General features: G+C 42.7%; 1 protein-coding gene across 2 annotated transcripts in view; it reads right to left on the bottom strand.

Moving 5' to 3' along the window:
* HMCN1 (hemicentin 1) overlaps window positions 1-19,085 on the bottom strand; it is a 379,828-nt gene extending 360,743 nt beyond the window's left edge. For both annotated transcript variants that reach the window (XM_079760677.1, XM_079760678.1), the window contains exon 1: window positions 18,440-19,085. In XM_079760677.1, the coding sequence (XP_079616803.1) occupies window positions 18,440-18,707 (268 nt within the window). In that variant the 5' untranslated portion in view covers window positions 18,708-19,085. The remainder of the gene's footprint in view (window positions 1-18,439) is intronic.
* Window positions 19,086-19,763: the final 678 nt, after the last annotated feature.

The raw sequence follows: 19,763 nt of genomic DNA, 5'->3' as shown, positions 1-19,763 counted from the left end.
GGCTGCTGCACAGGAGGTAAGAACTTTGGTTCTCCTTTGCTCCACTCATGGGTAGCCCCTTCTCTCCCATTCCTACCTCTCTCAAACCCCACCAGCCCCAACAACGGGGTTCCGATCTCCTCTGATTTTCATCAGGCATGGCTACCCTGGCCTGCTACAGCCCTCAGCCCATGGCTGAACTCCAGGTGTGGTTTTCAGAGCAGCTGTGATCCCCGCAGCCGGCGGATGAGGCAATATCGAGGCTTTCTGTGCTAGGTGTCCCAGCCTCACACAGGCATGTCCACGCAGCACATGATCTCAGTGGCTAAGGATGAGGAGTTCTGCAGCCTTCCCCTGCCACTGTACCCTGAGGCTCAGCAGCACCCTCCAGTGGAATTCACCGAAGTTGATGATGAGAGTTTTTGAAGAGGCTGTTGTTGTTTTTAGATTAAAGAAGTCACTGTACTATTTTTTCTTGAATACTTGGTAAAGCTCTCCTGAGAAGTCATCTGGGTTTAGAGTTTTCTTTAAAGGCAGATATATTAATATGAAGAAAACCTTCTCTTAAAATGGGAGAAATGAACACGTGGGAAAAGAATACTGAGGCAAGGAAAAGTGTGAAGATATGAGAAGTGGCCTTTCAGTAACATGGCAGACTATGTTGACATGGAAGACACTTCCCCTCCAAAACAGAAATGCTGGGTAAAAAATTAAATTTCCTTTTTACAAAATAGACAAGCTCAAATTATATATATATTGAGTGGCCAGATTATTATGATCTCTGAACATATAATAATCTGGCCACTCAGTATATTTGTATCTCAAATGGGTACCAAAAGTATTCTAGACTTTTGCTGGAGATCAACCACCTATTTGCCTTGAGCTTTCTATCAGCCAGTGCAAAGGGGAAAACTGATCAGGTGCACAATTTATAGTATCTTTGATATCAAATAAATGAGGTACTCAAGAGAAGTACACTGAGTGGCCAGATTATTATGATCTCTGAACGCATAATAATCTGGGCACTCAATGTATATCCTATATAATTCCTATATAATAAAAGGCTAATATGCAAATTATCCCCTTGACCAGGAGTTTGACCAGCAGGCAGGCTGGCCAACTGCCCATGTCCCCTCCCCCTAGCCAGGCTGGCGGACCCCACCCATGCACGAATTCATGCACCGGGCCAGATTATTATGCGTTCAGAGATCATAATAATCTGGCCACTCAGTGTGTGTGTGTGTGTGTGTGTGTGTGTGTGTGTGTATGTAAATCTCCCCAACTACCTAAAATAAAAAGAGAACTGAAACCTAAGTAAACCAAGTTGTCACCATGGCAACAGAAGAGGGCGTCAGATTCTGATACAGGGTTCGGCTGCTAAGAGTTTGATGTCCATGTGAGTAGTTTTCGTGGTATCAGCCTTTTTGGATCAGAGAAGTACAATAGAGTGCCCTGTTTAAAGCCAAGTCCTATCAGTGAAATGGGGATCAGGAAAAATTCCTCACACTAAGCCAGAAAATTGGCAAGAAACTTGCTATCTACCCAGGTCTCTAATGTGGGAAATAAATCTAAGAGAAATTGAAACACTAAGCCAGAAACATCTAAGAGTTAGTAGGAGTTGTACTAACTGTATGGTGCAGAAATTTAAAGACAAAAAATTATCCCACAAGTTAATTTGAGGACCCCAACAAAAGCAAATGCGACACCCTTCCATAGAGATAGCAGTAGTGCACAGTGTGGGTGCCCTAGACTCCTGGCAGAGGATGCCATAATGGTGAACATTTAGCAGCCACACAAGAAAACCAAGCACAATGAGAGATTCAGCAGACCAATCAGCTGGGAGAATTTGCACCACCCTAAGAGGTAGAAACAATACAACAATGTATAAAGAGACTACAAAATAAAATGGGCAGATTTGAAAAAGAACCAAATGAAACTTAATAAAATACAAAACTATGACTACTGAACTTTAAAACTAAATAGATGATGTCAAAGTAGATTAGACAGAGCTGCAGACACTGGCATGAAAGATTTGATGAAATCACCTAAAATGCAGCAAAGAGAGAGAAAAAATGGAAAATAGGGAAGGAAGCTAAAATGCCTTAAAGAATAGGAAGTGGAGATTCAAAATACACTCAATAGGATTTTTTGAAGGCGACGTTACAGAATGAAGAAAGAAAATATTTGAAAGGCACGACTTATCCAGAATTGAATACAAACTTAGGTCCTCGGGCTGGGGAGGCAAGCAAGGAAAAGCAAATTCAAATCCAGGCTTAGACACTAAATAAGAAACTTCAGAAACAGAAAAGCAAAAGAGATTATTAAAATATTCAGAAAGAAAAGACAGCTTACCTAAAATGGAATGACAGAAGACTTCTCATCAACAACAAAAGAAGTCAGAAAAAATAAAATAAGATCTTCAATGGGCTAAGTAAGTTCAGTACATAATTCTAAACCTAAGTAAACTACTAAGAAAGGTGCTCTACATAGATTTTTTAAAAGACTAAAAAGATTTCCTTCTGTTGGAGATCATTAAAATAAAAGATAAAGATAAAATGAACAATTCCCTATGAACGCAAAATAATCCTGAGCTAGTATGTACCCAACATGTCCTTAAAGCAAAAACTGACTGGAGTTACAAGAATAAATTAACAAACACAGTGGAACTTTTTAACACAATTTATTCAAAAACAGGTGGATCAATTGGACAATAACTGATAAAGAGAGAGTATCTGAATAACAATTAACAAGCTTGATCTTATGAACATATATAGAAGTCAGCACTCAACAATTAGAGAATTTCTTTGTAAGTACTTATGGAACATTTATATAAATTCACCCTCTCATTAAATATCTATTTACTGAGTGCCTTCTATATACCAGGGACCCTTCTCTGTGAGGCTCTGGGAAATAGTCTTGAAAATTAAGTCTCTGCCCTCTTGGGGTTTATATTGAGTGGAAGAGATAGAGCTTCAACGAAGGGATTCACATCGTGTCTAATGTCAAGCAGTGCTAAGTTGATAAAATATAAATAAAGCAGATTAATAGGGCAGGCGTGTGAGGAGCTATGTCGGACTGTGGCAGAGAAGGCCTCTCTGAGTAGGTGACTTTGAGCCAACAGTCATATTAGTCACGATGTAAGCCATGCAAGGATCTGTAAAGAAGAAACAGCAAGAGCAGTGGCTCTGGAGAGGGTGTGTGCCTGGCTTGTAAGAATCAATAAAGAGCTCAATATGCTAAAAGGAGGTCAGAAAGGGGAGCTGGGAATAATGTGGCCTGCATTTCGTTTTAAAAGCATCCTCTGGCAGCTCTGGGGAGAGTGGCAGGAAGGCCAGTTAAAGTGACTGGGGCTACGGGATCAGGGGTAGAGGGAATGAGTAGTGGTCACATTAAAATCTTAAAGGCAGAACCAATATTACAGTGATTAGATGTGGGGTGTGAAAAGAAAGAGATGAGCCAGGGTGACTTCAAGAGTGCTGTCCTTGTCCAGAACAACTCAGAGGAAATGGTAGCACCTTGAGGTCCACACTGCGCTTGCCTCTTCCCAGGACCGCATCAAAACTACAACTAAATTATAGGACAATCAACCTGAGAACCATCTGAAGACTAGCTGAACACAAGTCCTATCTATAACTAAGGACATAAAGAAGCAGCCACCTGGAGGCTGAAATGTCATTGTCAGTCATGCAGCGGGTCAAAGGCTTGGCTGGCCTCGGGTGGCTTTGAAGAGGGACACAGGAGGTCATGGGATGTGGGCCGCCTCCAAAATCAGGCAAGGCCCGGAAACAGGTTCTTTCCTAGACTTTCCGAAAGGAATGCACATCTTGTTTTAGTTCAGTGAGACCCGCTTCTGATTTTCACCTCCTGAAATATACGGTAATAAATTGTTCTCGTTTTAAGCCAGAAGAAAATGCAGCACCTTTGCCGGGATGGGGACACTGGGAAGAAGGGTGTAGGGTGGGGAAGGGTGCTGGTAAATGTGAGCGACCTTTTCGATGCGCCAGTGGATATGTAAGGTGGCAGTGGGGTGCTCCTGATCCACTTCTGCATTGGTGCTGCCCGCCCAGCCTCTCTGGGTATTTACCACTGACATTTCTCAAGTTGTCATGGGGAAGGAAATGCTCAGTTGGCTTTTTTCCATCATAAAACTAATTCTGTCCTAACTAGTTCTTCCAATCCAAAGGACTTTTCCAAGCAAAATTACACTACCTAGTAACACTAGTGAATGCCTATTACACGAAGTCTCTTCACAAATATCATCCCTAAACATCAACATCGCCCTTTGTGGAAAGGTGGGCGGACAACTGTACACATCTATTCTCAGCTCTACATCCAGTGATACCATATTGGTAGTTTGAAATTGGCAGTGGGGGAGTATTTACACCATGGAAATTGCCAAATGCTACAAGTAAGGACCTCCCCCCACCCCCAGCTCCAGAGTCAATGGCTGAACATCGATCAGCATACCAGAGATTATATCCTCAGACAGAAGGAAACTGAGGCTCAAGAGGTCAAGTGACCTGCCCAGCTACAGAACCAGCACCCAGGTGTTCTGACTCTATGTCAAGTGTGATTTCCCTCATAGAGTCCTTGTGGGTCCTTCCTTTGTGTCAGGCTTTGTACCAAATGTTATATGTGCATTTTCTCTTCCAATGCTCACAACTCTACAAAGGAAAATATGACTGTTCTTTTCACCTTAATGTCAAGGAAACTAAAGCTTTGAGATTTCGTAGCTGGTTAATAATCAAACGTTGGTCCATTTGTTATTAGAGACAATTCACTCAAAACTTCTGTCATCCTAACTCTACTAAGTTTTACTTTGTCAAGATAAATCAAACTGTTCTTTTCTGTTACAATACAGAAGGAAAACAAGAGGAGTGAAGTTATTATCAAAGGCACTAATGAAGTCCAGAAAGGTTACAATAAATATAAAAGGGGATCGCAATACTGAATGACATTTTCCCAATACTCTAGGAAAATTCCTTGGATGAGGTGGAATTCTGACAAATCTTTTTAATTATAGATGTGAAAATGTCTGGCACACAGGGACACACATTCCAACATGGGGTGTGGCTCCAGAGAAAACTTCAAGGCAGAAGTGTGACCATCTGATCCAGAGGGTGGTGAACAAGTCCGTCTAAGAAGAGCAGGGAAGACCCTCTGGGGAGCATGAAACAATAGAAACGAGGTTCTTTGTGTGCTCTGGCAACGGGCTTTGAAGTGGAAATAATGAACTAACCAAAAAGCAAAACAGATTTCACTTTGAATCTCAAAACTTGACATTCCAGATAGTACAATATCATTTTAGGGTTTTGTTCTCTACTGCTTAATGAAATAATGTATTTTTTCTCCTTTCTACCTGGTGAAAAGATCCAAGAAGATCCAGCTCCTGTATTCTCTCTTCCCCATCACCCATCAGTCTCATTGGCCAGCCTCCTAGATCTTGATAAGAACAGCTCAGAGTCACCCTGAAGCATTTTCAGTAGCAATAAGTGACTTCTAGCCTGGGAACTTCAAGGAATTCCTCCGACTTGCTATAAAACAGTGCTTAAAGGTTAGCTCTCAGAGATTGGGTGCTCATGGGGAAAATTGCTCCAACTGGTGTGTTTGAAGTTTCCAAGAAAAATAGAACCAAAAACTAGAGGTATACAAACTCAAAATATTTAGGAACTCACACCTAATTTCCAGAATTCCTAGCTCCTATAGGATTTCCCCCATTTCAAAATTAAATATCTCAACATCTCAAAAAAAAATCAAAGCTTTATTAAATGTTTTAAGAGTAAATACTCAAAATATTAAATGCTTTAAAAGTAAAATTCACAGATTTTTTTTTAAGTTCAAATTATTTCCAGGACTGAAGTAGCATCCCAAACATATTAATGTCTCCCTCCATAATTACCACCAAGGACCCCATTCCCATCCAAAAAGAGATGAGAGCTTAGAGTTCATAATCTCCCTAATATAAACATTTTTATCAGAAATTTATAGACAGCCTGAGTCTCTCTAGTAAAAGAGTAATAGAGTCTTGTGAGATTTTTTGTTGTTGTTTGTTTGTTTGTTTGTTATTTCAGAGAGGAAGGGAGAGGGAGAGAGATATAGAAACATTGATGATGAGAGAGAATCATTGATTGGCTACCTCCTGCATAACCCAGGCATGTGCCCCCGACCAGAATCGGATCTGGGACCCTTCAGTCCGCAGGCCGATGCTCTATCCACTGAGGCAAACTGGCTAGGGCTAGCGTCTAGTTTTTTAAATGTTAATTACTGAGTGGTCTCAACATGGGTTGAAATGTGTCCACCCAAAATTCATATGTTGAAGTCCCATCCCCCAGCACCTCAGAATGTGGCCTTATTTGGAACTAAGATTGTCGCAGATGTAGCTAGTTAAGATGAGGTCATACTGGAGTAGGGTGGGCCAATACTCCAATATGACTGGTGTCATGATAAAAATGGGAAATCTGACCCAGTGTACAGAGAGACCGCCCTGTGAACATGAAGGCAGCGAACTGTGCGTCCACAGGCCAAGGAACACCGAAGGGTGCCAGCAAACCACCAGAAGCTGGGAGAAAGCGTGGGGCAGGCTCTCCCGCACAGCCCGGAGAGGGAAACTGCCAACATCTTGATTTCAGATTCTAGCTCCCAGAACTGAGACAATAAATTTCTGTTGTTTTAGCCACCCAGTGTGGGGTACTTGGTTATGGCAGCCCTAGCAACTAACACAGAGGTCCCTTTGCCAGGCCTTTTTAGGCTCCGCTCCTCCATCTCACACGTGTCTCAAAACACAAGAAGCAAAAAATAATGTGCAGGAAGCTATTGTTTGTTTGGTTTTTTCCCAGGAAATTTTGTGAGAGTGCATATAAGCTTCAGTTGCTTCGCATGTAAACTAAAGACAAGATCCACCACTTAGCAATTTGTGAGCCTAATGACGTAAAACACAATACGTATCAAAGTTTAGTGTCTAGTCCATGGTAGTGACTCAAAAAATAAAATGGTAGCTGTTATTACTAGAAATAAAGATGATACTAGTAAGCCTGTGTCAAGAAGACACGTGAGATGAGGTTTCCTCAGGAGTCCCTGCCCTCAGACCGAGTTGCCAACAGCTGACATCATCGGGCTCCAAATCTCCCAGGGCCTGCACTGGTGTCTTCCATTTATACCCAAGCCTCAGCTAGACTTTGTGCCAGCATATCCCACCCTGCCTTACATCATCACCATCTGTGGTCACTGCCCCAAATGCAAACCACTCCCCTTTCTCTTGCTCTCACCCTGTTTCCTCTCTCCTGACCCATTCCTTTCTCCATCCGATGCCCTCACCAATGCAGTGATCTGCCAAACCATCTTCCACAGGAACTCTCTATCTACCTCCCTCCCCCTGTAGCTGAAACAGGGTTCTCCGCTGATGACACCCTCTCATCCTACAGCGCTCCCTAGTGAGGTCTGCCCATTCGCCAACACTCCAGATATATCAGGGTCAAGACGTGGGTCAGCATTTTACCCCAATTATTTCTCTACCTTCAGACAAAATACCTGCCGTTTTGAGGTGCTTGACACCTATGACACCCGCTAACCCTCCTCGGCATAGTTAACTGCCAGCTGGAGACCTCTCAACAATTCTTATGAAATAAAAATGTGATGCCTGACTCACTGTCTTCCTCACCATTCTAAGCTCTGTTATTCCCTGGGTTACTTTTAACATCCACATTCAACGCTGCAGACTCAAGTGCCCTGATCTCAACCCCACAATCTTCATTCCAGTTTAAGTTCCTTTTCTACTCAAGCTAAATTCTATGATCAATCACTCTGGCTATTCTCATCAATAACCTCAACTTCTGTCACAGTTAAGCATCCTTCACCTGAAAATTCTCAGCTCTTGTCGGCCCAATACATCCACATTGGACTCTGTAATATGCCACTTCATTCTCTCTCTCATTAATATCCTCTCAGTCATATCCTATTGCTTTATCACACTTTCTCAACAAAACCCCAGTCCTGGATCAAACCAATGGTCAGACTCAGCAGTTACGCGCAGGCTGCTGAGAGCTGATGGAGAAAATCACATAGCGAGGCAGTGTGGAAGCATTACAGCTCCATCTTCAGAACCACAACTCATCCTGGGAAACCATCTCTGTGTCCACAGTCACCTTCTTACCTCCAAAACGCCATTATTTTTCCAAACTCTCTTACCCTTCTACTCTTCCCTCCTCTCATCAAAGGTCTCTCCTTTCTGTGTCTTTCAGAAAAAGAGAGTCCATCCAACAGGAAGTCACCCAGCATCCTGCATCCCAACCTACTGCTTGTCCATAACCATGCCTGCTGTCTGTGGTCTGCTTCTCTCCTATCACAATCAACCAAAGGTCTTCTCCTGCCAACGACCAGTCTTTCTACTTTGCATCCCATCTCCTCCTGCTTCCTCAAAGCCCTGGTCTCACAAATGATCTCTTCTCCCTATGGCATCTTCTATCTCTTCTACTCCACTGAGTCCTTTCAGCAGGATTACACATTCTCTCCTCTCTTCCATCTTCAAATGTTCTTTCTCAACTCTAAGTCCCAATAACTTATAGTTATTGAGAATTTCTTGTGTGCAGGGGATTGTGCTAAATTTTGGGGCATTTATTATTTCAATCCTCACATAACTTTATTGAGGAGATATTACCCCCCATTACTGAAACTGAAATAAATTAAGATCATGGGACAAGTAATTGGTGGAGCCACGCTTCCAACCCAGGCATCAGACTCAGGAGACTACGCTTTTAACCACAATTTTCTTACCCATCATTTCAGCATCCTGGCCTCACAACCCCAATGAAACTGCATTTTACCCTCTTTAGTTTAGCTTTTATTTTCAGTAATCTTACACATGGATGGAGTTGATAACTTCGCCTGCTTAAATCTAGCAACTTTTTAGATTTCCACACACACACTGCTCATTCCTGTTTCTCTTCCTACTGACCTGGACTTCCCTTCCCAGAATCCTTTATGAATTTCCCTTCTCACTGTCTCTTAAATACTTGTGTTCTCTATAGTTCCATCTTGTCTTTCTTCTTCTCTCAGTCTACATACTCTCCTTGGATGATCTCACTTATTCCGATGGCTTCAGCTGTATCTCTATACGTTTCAAGTGGACAGAACAGCTACTTGGCATGATTCACACTAACACTGACAGTTGGAAATTCTGAGGGGATGATACCTGGAGACAGGCAGGCCACCCAAACAGAGACATTTACTTGGATAAATTAACCATCAACTAAGGTCTGGCTCTCCGACTTCCAAACTCAGAAACTTTAACTTGACCCTGTCAGAGTATTTTAAACAATAGAGACTGACGTATAAGACTGGTGTGCCAAAATATGCGTTACCAATCAGGAACCTAACTGTCTGGTAAGTCTGATGTATGTGCCAGTCTGACAAGAGCTTTCTCTCCCTATAAGGAAAGTGTATGCGGTTAAATTATCAGGAGGCTCTTTGGTGAGCATACAACCAAAACTAGGAGAGTTAACAGTTTGGTCCAAATATGTAATGACATCATTACATATTTATAAAGATAAACAGTCTATGGCTACAGTTGGAGTGTTGCTTACGGGTGGACTGGTTATTTAAGTGCAGAATGAACTAATACTCTGAACCCTGGATCAAAATTGGCACACAACAAAACCACCCAAATAATTCAATGTTACAAATGGGCAGAGGATCTGAATAAGCATCTTTCCAAAGAAGAATACAGTTGGCCAACAGGTACATGAAAATGTGCTCAATATCACTAATTATCAGGCAGACACCTCACACTTATTAGAATGGCTATTCTCAAAAAGACAAGGAGTAACAAGTGTTGGAGAGAATGTGGAAGAAAGGGAACCCTTGTGTCCTATTAGTAGGGATGTAAATTGGTGTTGCCACTATGGGAAACAGAGTGGAGGTTCCTCACAAAGTTAAAAATAGAAGTACTGGATGAGCCAGCAATTCCACTTCTGGGTATTTATCTGCAAAAAAACAAAAACACTAGCACCCCATGTTCATTGCAGCACTATTTACAATAGCCTAGATGTGGAAACAACCTAAGTGTCCACTGATGGATGAATATAAATATACACATACACATGTACACACACACACACACACACACAAATACACACACACAAATACACACTGTGGAATATTATTCAGCCATAAAAGAGAAGGAAATCTTTTCATCTGTGACCTTTGGACATTATGCTAAGTGAAATAAGTCAGAGACATACAAATACTGTATGATCCCACTAAAATGTGGAATCTAAGAAAAAAAATGAGCTCATAGATACAAAGAACATATTACTGGTGGTTGACAGAGGTAGGGAATAGGGGGTGGGTGAAATAGATGAAGGAGGTCAAAGGTACAAACTTCCAGTTGTAAATAAATAAATCATGGGGATGTAATGTACAGCATAAGGATTATAGTCAGTACCGGATTGCTTATTTGAAATTTGCTAAGGGAGTAGACCTTCAAAGTCCTCATCACAAGAAAAAAATTTTATAATGTAATTAACTAGATTTATTGTGGTGATTATTTCACAATATATACAAATTGTACATCGGAAACTAATATATTATATGTCAATTAAAAACAAACAAAAAAAAACATTTGGTTGTACAATGCCTAGGTCTGTTTCTGTGACTCTTTTTCACCCCTGTATTTTACATTGATATTTTATTTGGACAAGTTCATGTATAAGGAGCTTGCTTACTGACTGTCAAGACTACTGGCCAGAGAGTAATGGTATCTCTTAAAGAGAACTTTTCGTATCTTTTCTCTTCTAGTGTGTGACAATTTCATATCTTAACCTATGGAAGGCAATCATATTTCCCTTTTTTCCATATTCTACGGACCAAGTCCAGTTCATTGGATTTCTTAATAGCTCGGAAGTCTATCCCCTTCTTCCTATGCCCAAGTCTCCTCACTATTTCTCCCCAAATTGCTATGATGGCCTTAGATTTCATCGCTCAGCTCTCAGGAATGCCTTGCCCCAATCCATCTGCAAGACACAACTCTAAAATGAAAACCCAACCATGTCATTCCTCACTTATAACCGTTTCAGGCTCCTGATAGCTTTCAGGATGAAATCCAAATGCCTTAATATGCTCCTTAAACTTCTTTGGCTTATGCACTTTCTTTAGGTTTCAGCCAGGCCACATATCTTCCAGAAAACCTTTGCTGACCATCACCCTCCTGAATTCACAGTCAGGGGCACTGCTTCTGCGCTCACACAGGCCCTTCTTTCCACTCTAAGCCGTAGTGTGTTATATAATATTATCATTTCTCTTGCATGTTACCCCATATATTGTTAACTTCTTGTAAGCTAGGCCTCATTCATTATCTTTGAATCAAAAGCACCTAGCATAGTCCTTGACAAATAGCAGGAAGTCTATTATTGACCGATGAATGAGTGAATAAATGAATCACTGAATATAAGGGCTTGTCTTTGGATTTTTAAATTCTCTTGTTGGTTTCCCAATTATGAAGCAGTGGTCTAGGGCCCAAGGGGACAGTGCAGCAATGAACACATGCTTCTCAAATACTGAGTGTATCAGAATGGTACATTTGAACTGGTTCGAACTGTCCTTTGCCTATAGGTTGATTAATAACCAAGTCATCAGGTAGATATTTTCACTCGAGAATTTTTTAGTCTTATTGTATAAAGGTTCTACTATTTTTCTTCTCTCCAGTGCCTATTGAATCTTTATAGACAAATGTGAGTCATTCAGTAAGAGCAACACCATTGATTCTTTAGTACTTTTAAAGGACCTTGACATATATTATTTAACCATGATAATGTTACTAAAGTAGGAAAAGTTTATTTCATTACACCTTACATTTGACGTAAGTCCATTTTTAAATTTTTCCTATTCCCCGTAGAGATGGGGATCCTCAAGGGATTTATCAGAGATAAACAAAACCAAGGTTGAAAATACTGTAGACTTGTGAGAACCACCTATCATGTGGATCTTTTGTTTGCACAATGCTCTTTAGAAATTAATTTATTTGTAGTGACACTCTTTCCACCAGTCCAATTAAAACAGGAAAGTAGGCAGACTATCTTACAGCATGCAGGTGAGATACTCCCAACTGCATAGAAATCACCTCCAAAACTTACCTGCCATACAAACATTCAATAACTACCCAAGACTCTGTCATTATCTGGGTCACAATGATACTTTCATTTCAAGCTTGGCTAGGAGATATATATCGCCCAAATGATTACTGTCTTCTCTCCAGTGCCTATTGAATCTTTACAGACAAACTAGAGGCCCGGTGCACAAAATTTGTGCACAGGGGTGGGTCTCTCAGTCCGGCCTGCACCCTCTCCATTCCGGGACCCCTCGGGGGATGTCCGACTGCTGGTTTAAGCCCAATGCTGCAGGGATCAGGCCTAAACCAGCAGTTGGACATCCGTCTCACAATCATGCAAGGCAAGATTAAAATACCCAGAGAAATCCTCAGTTCTTGTTTTCAGAATTCAGTGATGAAACTTTTCCTGAGTGTGTGCTGTGTGGCAGGCCTGTGAGATACTATAAATGAGTCCTGCCCAGATTGCTTAATGTCTGATCAGAGAGAAAGGTAGGGAGCATAGTTATGAAGACCCTTGAGAATGGTTATTGTATGTTTGACCAGAGACACATCATAAGCAAAACCAAATTCTGACTTACCTACAATCAATTGAAAGCTGTTCCTCAACTTAACAAACAATAAACAAAAAGTGGGAGTCAGAGAGGCTTCTGTTAACTAGTAACATTCCTAACACATGTAACATACTGAATTATCAAAATGTGGTCCTTCCACTTTGGAGGAAAGTTTTCATTGTGGGTAGCAAAAGGCTTCTACATGTCCTCAGAAAACATCCAGAGACATGGGATCCCCTCTCAGGTTAAAATACTCTATCATGGAGGGCATGCTCTCCCTCCCAGTAGCATGCCCATGCCTTCCCCTTCCCCCTCTTCTTCCCCAACAGGCAAACAACTCCTAAACTCTAAGGGACCCCACAAGGCTTGCAACCAGGGCAGCAATGGGCAGTGGCAGCTCGTCCAGGTATTAGGTAGGAAGTTAGACATGAGTGGCTGGGGTGGGGTCTGCCCTGGGGTCCTGAACAGGGGTCAGACCAACAGTGTCTTCAGACCACCTCTCTGTAGGCCACCCAGCAGCCAGCAGACTGTCAGCGGGCAGGTTCAGAATCAGCTGGATTTTGGCAGAAGCTCAGAGGAAAGCAACATGACCTCAGTGTGACCTTACTAGGGTCCTGGACTAATTACCGTATTTTCCGGCGTATAAGACAACTTTTTAACCCAGGAAAATCTTATATGCCCAGTCGTATTATACACCGGAAAATATGGTATAATAAAATTTGCATTGCGGTTTAGAACGACCCCCTTGGATTTTTCTGTATGCATTATGGGTAAAGGCATGCACAGAAAAAATATAATTAAATAACCCTACTCTATCAATCAAACCTGAATGCAAATTAAAGTCTCCACCTAGAAAATCCCTCATTTTACCATATAAATCAGGAGTTTGGGGCCATTGTCTCTCTCAACTGGCTCACTCCTTGGAGTGCATCTTCAATAAATCCCACTTTACTTTAAAAAAAATTAAAATTAAATACTCTGTCATGCTAGGAAACAAAGTAATCATTGCAACCAAAATCTCTCAACTCTTAAATTCTACTTTAATTTGGTTTCTCTTGGATTTAAAAGACCAACCCTTTTCCTCATGAAAACCCTTCTTCGCACAGGAGGAGCTACAGGCAAAGGGAGACTGATATCTTCTTGGATCTTTTTCCTACACGTATTGAAACTGACATTTCAATTTGAGGTTTAGCTCATATAAAATATCGATAGATTTTTCAAGGTCTAAGAATTCAACTCAATTCCGATACCTGTTTACCTGGAGATAGCATCAGATTCCACCAGTTAAAGGGTTTAATTCTACAAGACTGCACCCTCCCCTCAACTTGAGACTTCAATCACAAGCCCCAGATGTTTTGTGTGCTCCTGACCAACCGGCTATACATCACAGGTGCCAACAATCCCCTATCAACCCCCTCCTTGAGTCCACTTAAATTTGCTAGAGCAGCTCAAAAAACCTCAGAAAACGCATTTCCTCATTAGATTACCTGTTTTATTATAAAAGAATATAACTCAGTGCGAATGAAAAAAGGGCCCACACACCAAACTTGACAAGCTCAGGGGAGGCCTGCATGGTGGGCCTTACAAACACAGAGGCCAAAAGTAACCACATTAGGATGATCTGGACATAAACATTCCTAACTAGAAATGGGTCACAGTGGGTAGTCCTGTCCTGGGCCTGTGGCTTCCTTGACAAAGGTCCGTCTTAAACTTAAGGGAGCCTGTCTACTATCTTTCTGTATCTGAGATAACTCTCCTTGGAAATGTCAGAGTAATTGTCTTTTTCCAGACCACTCAGGGCACAACCTATAGCAGAACCCCTCCTTGTTATCTTATTCCCTGCAAACCATCTCTATGTGCTGTAAATGTCAACTACTGACTACCCTGTCCCCACCAAGGTGAAAGAAATAAGTGTTTCTATTTTACTTTTTATCCAATCCCAGAGATTGCCCCCGTTTGCTTTCTCCCACTCCCTTAACCTAACACCAATGGATTTCGCGGGACCCTCTTTACACCTCCTCCTCTGATTCTAATGTATAAGTAAAGCTGCAATACTGCCATTCTCTGGAGTACTGTCTCAATTCATTGAGATTTTGCTTCCCGGCAACTGTCATCATTTTGGCTCAATTCATAAACTTCTCTATAGGTGTGGACGTTTCTTACGTGGATATCAGGAACAGCCAGATGGGACAGAAGCCCAGGGAAAGGTGGGGAACAGGACACAGGGCTTCCCTGCTCTCAGAGCTCGCCCTCTCTCTGCAGCTCCACGTGGTCCCCAACCCAAAGCTCTCTGAAACCCTCCTTTTGGGTTTTGATGAAGGCTTCATCCCATAATCATGATTGACTAAACCACTGGCAACAGACAACTGATTCATCCTCCAGCCCCTCTCTCTTCCCCAGAGGTCAGGAGTGGGGGAGGGGGGTGATTTCAACCCTCTCATCTCAAAGTTGGGTCTCATGCAACATCCTCATGCAACAACATGAAGGAACCTTGAAAACATTATGCTAAAGTGAAAGAAGCCAGTCAGAAAAGAACACATATTATACGATTCCAGTCATATAAAAGTCCAGAAGGGGAAAACCTAGAGAGACAGAAAGTAAATTAGTGGTTGCTTAGGGCTGGGAGAAGGATGGTAAGGGGATAGAGAAATGATAGATAAATAAAAGGCATGAGGTTTCTCTTTGAGGTAATAAAAATGTTCCAAAATTGTGGTGATGGTTGTATATATATCTGTGACTATGAATGTTTGTATGATATGGGAATTATATCTAAATAAAGCTGTTAAAAATTAATGCATTGTAAGGGATTATAGAAATTTTAAAAAAAAAAAACACCTTTAAGATAATTAGCATCAAAAAGCTGGCCTGATATTCCATGTCCCTGGTCCTCTCCGATGCTTCCCCTGCCTTGGGTGTGTTATTGGTCCTCCAAGAGTGGCCTCTGATGTGCACATTTTCTGAGTGATTTTATCACTTCCTTGTCAAGTTGTTAGACTTTTTCCTCTGTGGTTATGTTTCCCATGTATTTTAATTTTTACCCCCACCTGCAAGCACACACCGGGCCCCAAACTGTAATGCAGAGGTCCAAAGCGTCACCTGAAAGGCCTCAGGTCTCGGTCAAATGCCTGAGACTATATCCCAGATCTCCTCCATCATTTCATCTAGCTAAGTGCAGTAGCAGGTATCAAATGGCTTTGAAAAGTTGTAGTCAAGATCATTAATATAATTAGTCATTATGATTATAATTAATGCAATTATTATATTCAATAACACATTATTTCTTTTCATGTCAGTTGTATCAACCAACGGTAGGAATTTGTGTTAGAAACTAGGAAAAGCAACCACATATAAAGCAATCAGTCATAAAGTGTCACAGTTAGAAGTGACCTTAGAGATGTTCAGATCCAATTCCCTCATTTTACAGTTCAGAAAACATTCAAAAAGATAAATTGACTGTTCCAATGTCACTCAGTAAGACAGCCAATCCCCATTCAAGGCCCTTTTTGCCATTCTAAGCTGATCACTAATCACAAGGAAAAGGAAATCAAAAATGCTTAATGATTTTACACACACAGTGTTAGAGAGAAAATGTCACACCAAGGTATTATTACAATCCATTAAAATGAATTAATAAACTAAAAGTTATTAGTATGTTTTAACTTCTATTTCCCTCTTTATCTTTAAAAATACTTTAAATACTCTTAGATAACAGAAACATGTGGCCACTTCTCTCTAATCACAATGGGAACAGAATTAATAGTTTTGCTGAATTACACTTACAATTAATTTTATGGAACCAGTTTAATCATTTTCGTGTATTAATTCTAGAAAGATCTAATTTATTAGTCATCTCTTATTAGCATGCCAAGTTTCCCCCACTTTGAAACATGATTGCTAAACTATAGGAAAGTCAACTACAGCAAACTTTCCCATTTGGTAACAATTGGGAATGCAGCATACCACAATGCAATTTATTCCAATAATTTTCATATCACATTGAAATATCATGATGATCCAGTTTCCATTTATGACTTGAGGCAATTTCTGTGTTCTGTTTGCAGCAACATCATTTCATAAGAGTCTTTTGGAGAAGAGCAAATTGTGGTGTTAATTAGAGAAAACAATTTTTACTTTGTTTTTTAGCCAACTTCAGATTTACCCGTACAGAAGAAATATTTAGGCTATTCCAAAATAACAAGTTTTGAACTGCATCAACATTGACATCTTGACATTTAATATACTGAAACATTGTAAGACATGAGGTGCCTTACTGAGAGGAAACACAGTAAATAACCATTCAATTTTTCATTCAAATATAAAGAATATTTCATCAATGTAGAAATGTTTCATATATATATATATATATATATATATATATATATATATATCCCAGAAGAGTAGGTTATTGTTTTCATCATCTGAAAGAGGAAAAAACAGAAAATTCTATTTCCCCTCCAAATTTCCCCACAGCCATCTTTTTTTAAATAGTTGACAACTGACACATTTGACAGCTTGCAATAATTTGAACTTTATGTTTGTCAAATGCACAAGGAAAAAATCTGAAATTCTCAACATCAAGCTCTCATTGTAAAGAGGCTGTGTCAAGGTCTTCTACCAAAAAGAGAATTTCAAAGCAGGAAAAATAGGGGAGAACAGTGGGGGAGGACTTTTAAGAAGCCACTGCTTTATTTCTTCAACTGGGCAGGGACTTGTGTTAATGAAACTCAGGTGGATGCTAGACAGCATGCCCCAGGGCTCCCTGGCGACGCTGCCCTCCACAATGACAATGAGGGCTCCTATGAGCCTCACAGAAAGGTGCCACTTTAAAGGGAAACTGGAAAAAAAAAAAAAAAGTAAATCGGGTCCTGTTACAGTGGAGCAGCTGAAACCCACAGCTTCAGGGCAAAAAATAAAGTCCTTTGGCTTCAACTACCTTTAAAGAGCACTGACATACCAAATTACATGCATTTCTACTGCATGAGCCCTAGACATAATGTTTATACCCATCTGTGAACCTAGCTAATGATGACCTGGTGCAAAGATGAATAGATTCAGTTAAGCAATGAATGGTTCCTCTCATTTGCAGCTCTTCCGTCCCACTAGCAGTAATTAATCCACGCTTCCTTGTCTCACACAGGTTTTTCCCCGTCTTAGATGAGCGCTATCCTGCGCGTGCTCTCCACCTGGATGTGGTTAGCTTGTGAAGGATTGCGGCCGAACACCCATGTTCAAATCTGCCTTTCTAATTACACATTCTTTAGCTCTAACATTAAAAAGTCAGCAGACGCTGTTGTTGCTCAAGACTGGATTGTGGGTTTCCTCATTCCACATACCCAGGCTTGGGGACCACCGTCCAAGCTCCCGAAACAAGCCATCTTAATCTACTCCATGGCTGAGAAACGAGCAGGTATCAGAGCCACCCCGGAAGCCAAGCAGCAATTCTTTGTTACAACTGTTTTCGGGCTACACATCTATCAGAAAGATTTAGAAACTTCCCAGCACTGAAACCGTTTCACCGCATAAAGCGCCATGGGATCATAAGAAGCAACAAAGACATACGCCCGGCCCTGTGGCTCAGTGGTTGAGCCCCCCTCGACCTGTGAACCAGGAGGTCACGGTTTGATTCCCGGCGTGGGCACGTGCAGGGTTTGCGGGCTCCATCCCCAGTGCGGGGCGTGGAGGAAGCAGCCAGTCAATGCTTCTCTCTGATCATTAATGTTTCTCTCTCTCGCCCTCTCCTTTCCTCTCTGGAATCAATAAAAAATATTTTTTTTTTAAAGGAATAACAAAGAATAAACATTTCCCTTACCTGGATCATGGAAAGGCACCAGAGCAAAGTTGTACAGCGGTCTTTTAGGTCTTTTCAAAGACGTCTCCAGAATTTTGGACGCCCCTTCGATCACCTGAACTAGATCATCATACATGGAGCCCGTCACATCGAACACAAAAGCCAAGGTGGAGGCCCCCTCGGGGATGTCCTCTGCGCTGACCTCGGACGGGGGGCTCGCATCTTGAGCGAGGGAGGAATAAAGCAGAGCAAACAGCAATGCCGCGCGGACGGGGTCCCGGGAAATCATCGTCTTTTCTGTCTTTTCTCCCTCTTTTTCTGAGCGCGGGGCTTAGTCCTGCTCAGTCACAGACGGAGGGGCTCCTCTCCGAGCCACTCATTAGACTCTGGAAACCTCTGGGAACTGCCCAAACGTTTGGAGCTGCGACTCGGACCGGGACAGGCACCCGACGCGACGGACTCCCTGCAGGGGCTGAGCGGCAAAGATGCAGAGCTTTTGTCTGGACGCAGCTTCCTCCGGGGGCGGTATCTGCCCGCGGCCCGGGGGGCGGGTGGCGGAGTGCGGGGGGCGCGCCCGGCCCGACCCGGGGGCGCACTGAAGCCCTACGGCGCCGCGCCGGAGTCCCGCTGCCCTCGCCGCCGCCGCTCTCGCCGGGCCGGCCGCCGAGCCTCCCAACTTTCCTCTGTCCGCCACTCGCCCGGGAGCCGGGAGGGAGCCTGGCTCGGCCGCGCCTCCTGATTGGCCCGTGCCGCCCCCCAGGTCCCCGCCCCCTGGCTCTGAATCCCCGCCCTCCCCTCCGCGCGCGCGCGGGCGGCTTCTCTGCGCACGGGTGCGGGGGTCACTCCAGTTCCAGGGAAGCGCTCCCAGGGTGCGCTCCGCTCCCACCGCTCCCTCCGCTCCCACCGGCGCTGCTCCTAACCTACAAGCACCTAAGGGGGGAACAATGGCAGTCCGGAATGAGTGCCAAAGACCCAAACTGAAAGCCACCGCGCTAACTAGCACAAAGGGGGGTTTCCTTTTCTTTTGGGTACAGCGCTGCTTCAGACACCTCTTCCACGATTTCCCCCCAGAAGCCAGGACGCCCCAGCCCAGCCTTCGGGCCCCTCGGCCCAGACAGAAGGGGGAGCTGCAAACTTTTCCACCTGGGCTGCAGCCGTTGTCACTCGTGGATCTCCTCGGGGACTTCGGAGATGTGGAGAAGAGGGAAGGAGGGAGCTGCGTGGGCAAAAAGCGAGGGGAAATGGGAAGGGGGCTGTTGAAGGAAGTGACAGAGACAGCAGGAACTGGGGTGTCGCTGACTGTAATTCGGAAAGGTGGGAGAAGGGAAGGCAGCTGGACTGGATA

The sequence above is a fragment of the Cnephaeus nilssonii genome (genome assembly GCF_951640355.1).
Source record: "Cnephaeus nilssonii genome assembly, chromosome: 21".
NCBI classification, from domain to species: Eukaryota; Metazoa; Chordata; class Mammalia; order Chiroptera; family Vespertilionidae; genus Cnephaeus; species Cnephaeus nilssonii.
The sequence above is the reverse complement of the archived record's forward strand: the minus strand, read 5'-3'. Positions and strand labels throughout refer to the sequence as shown.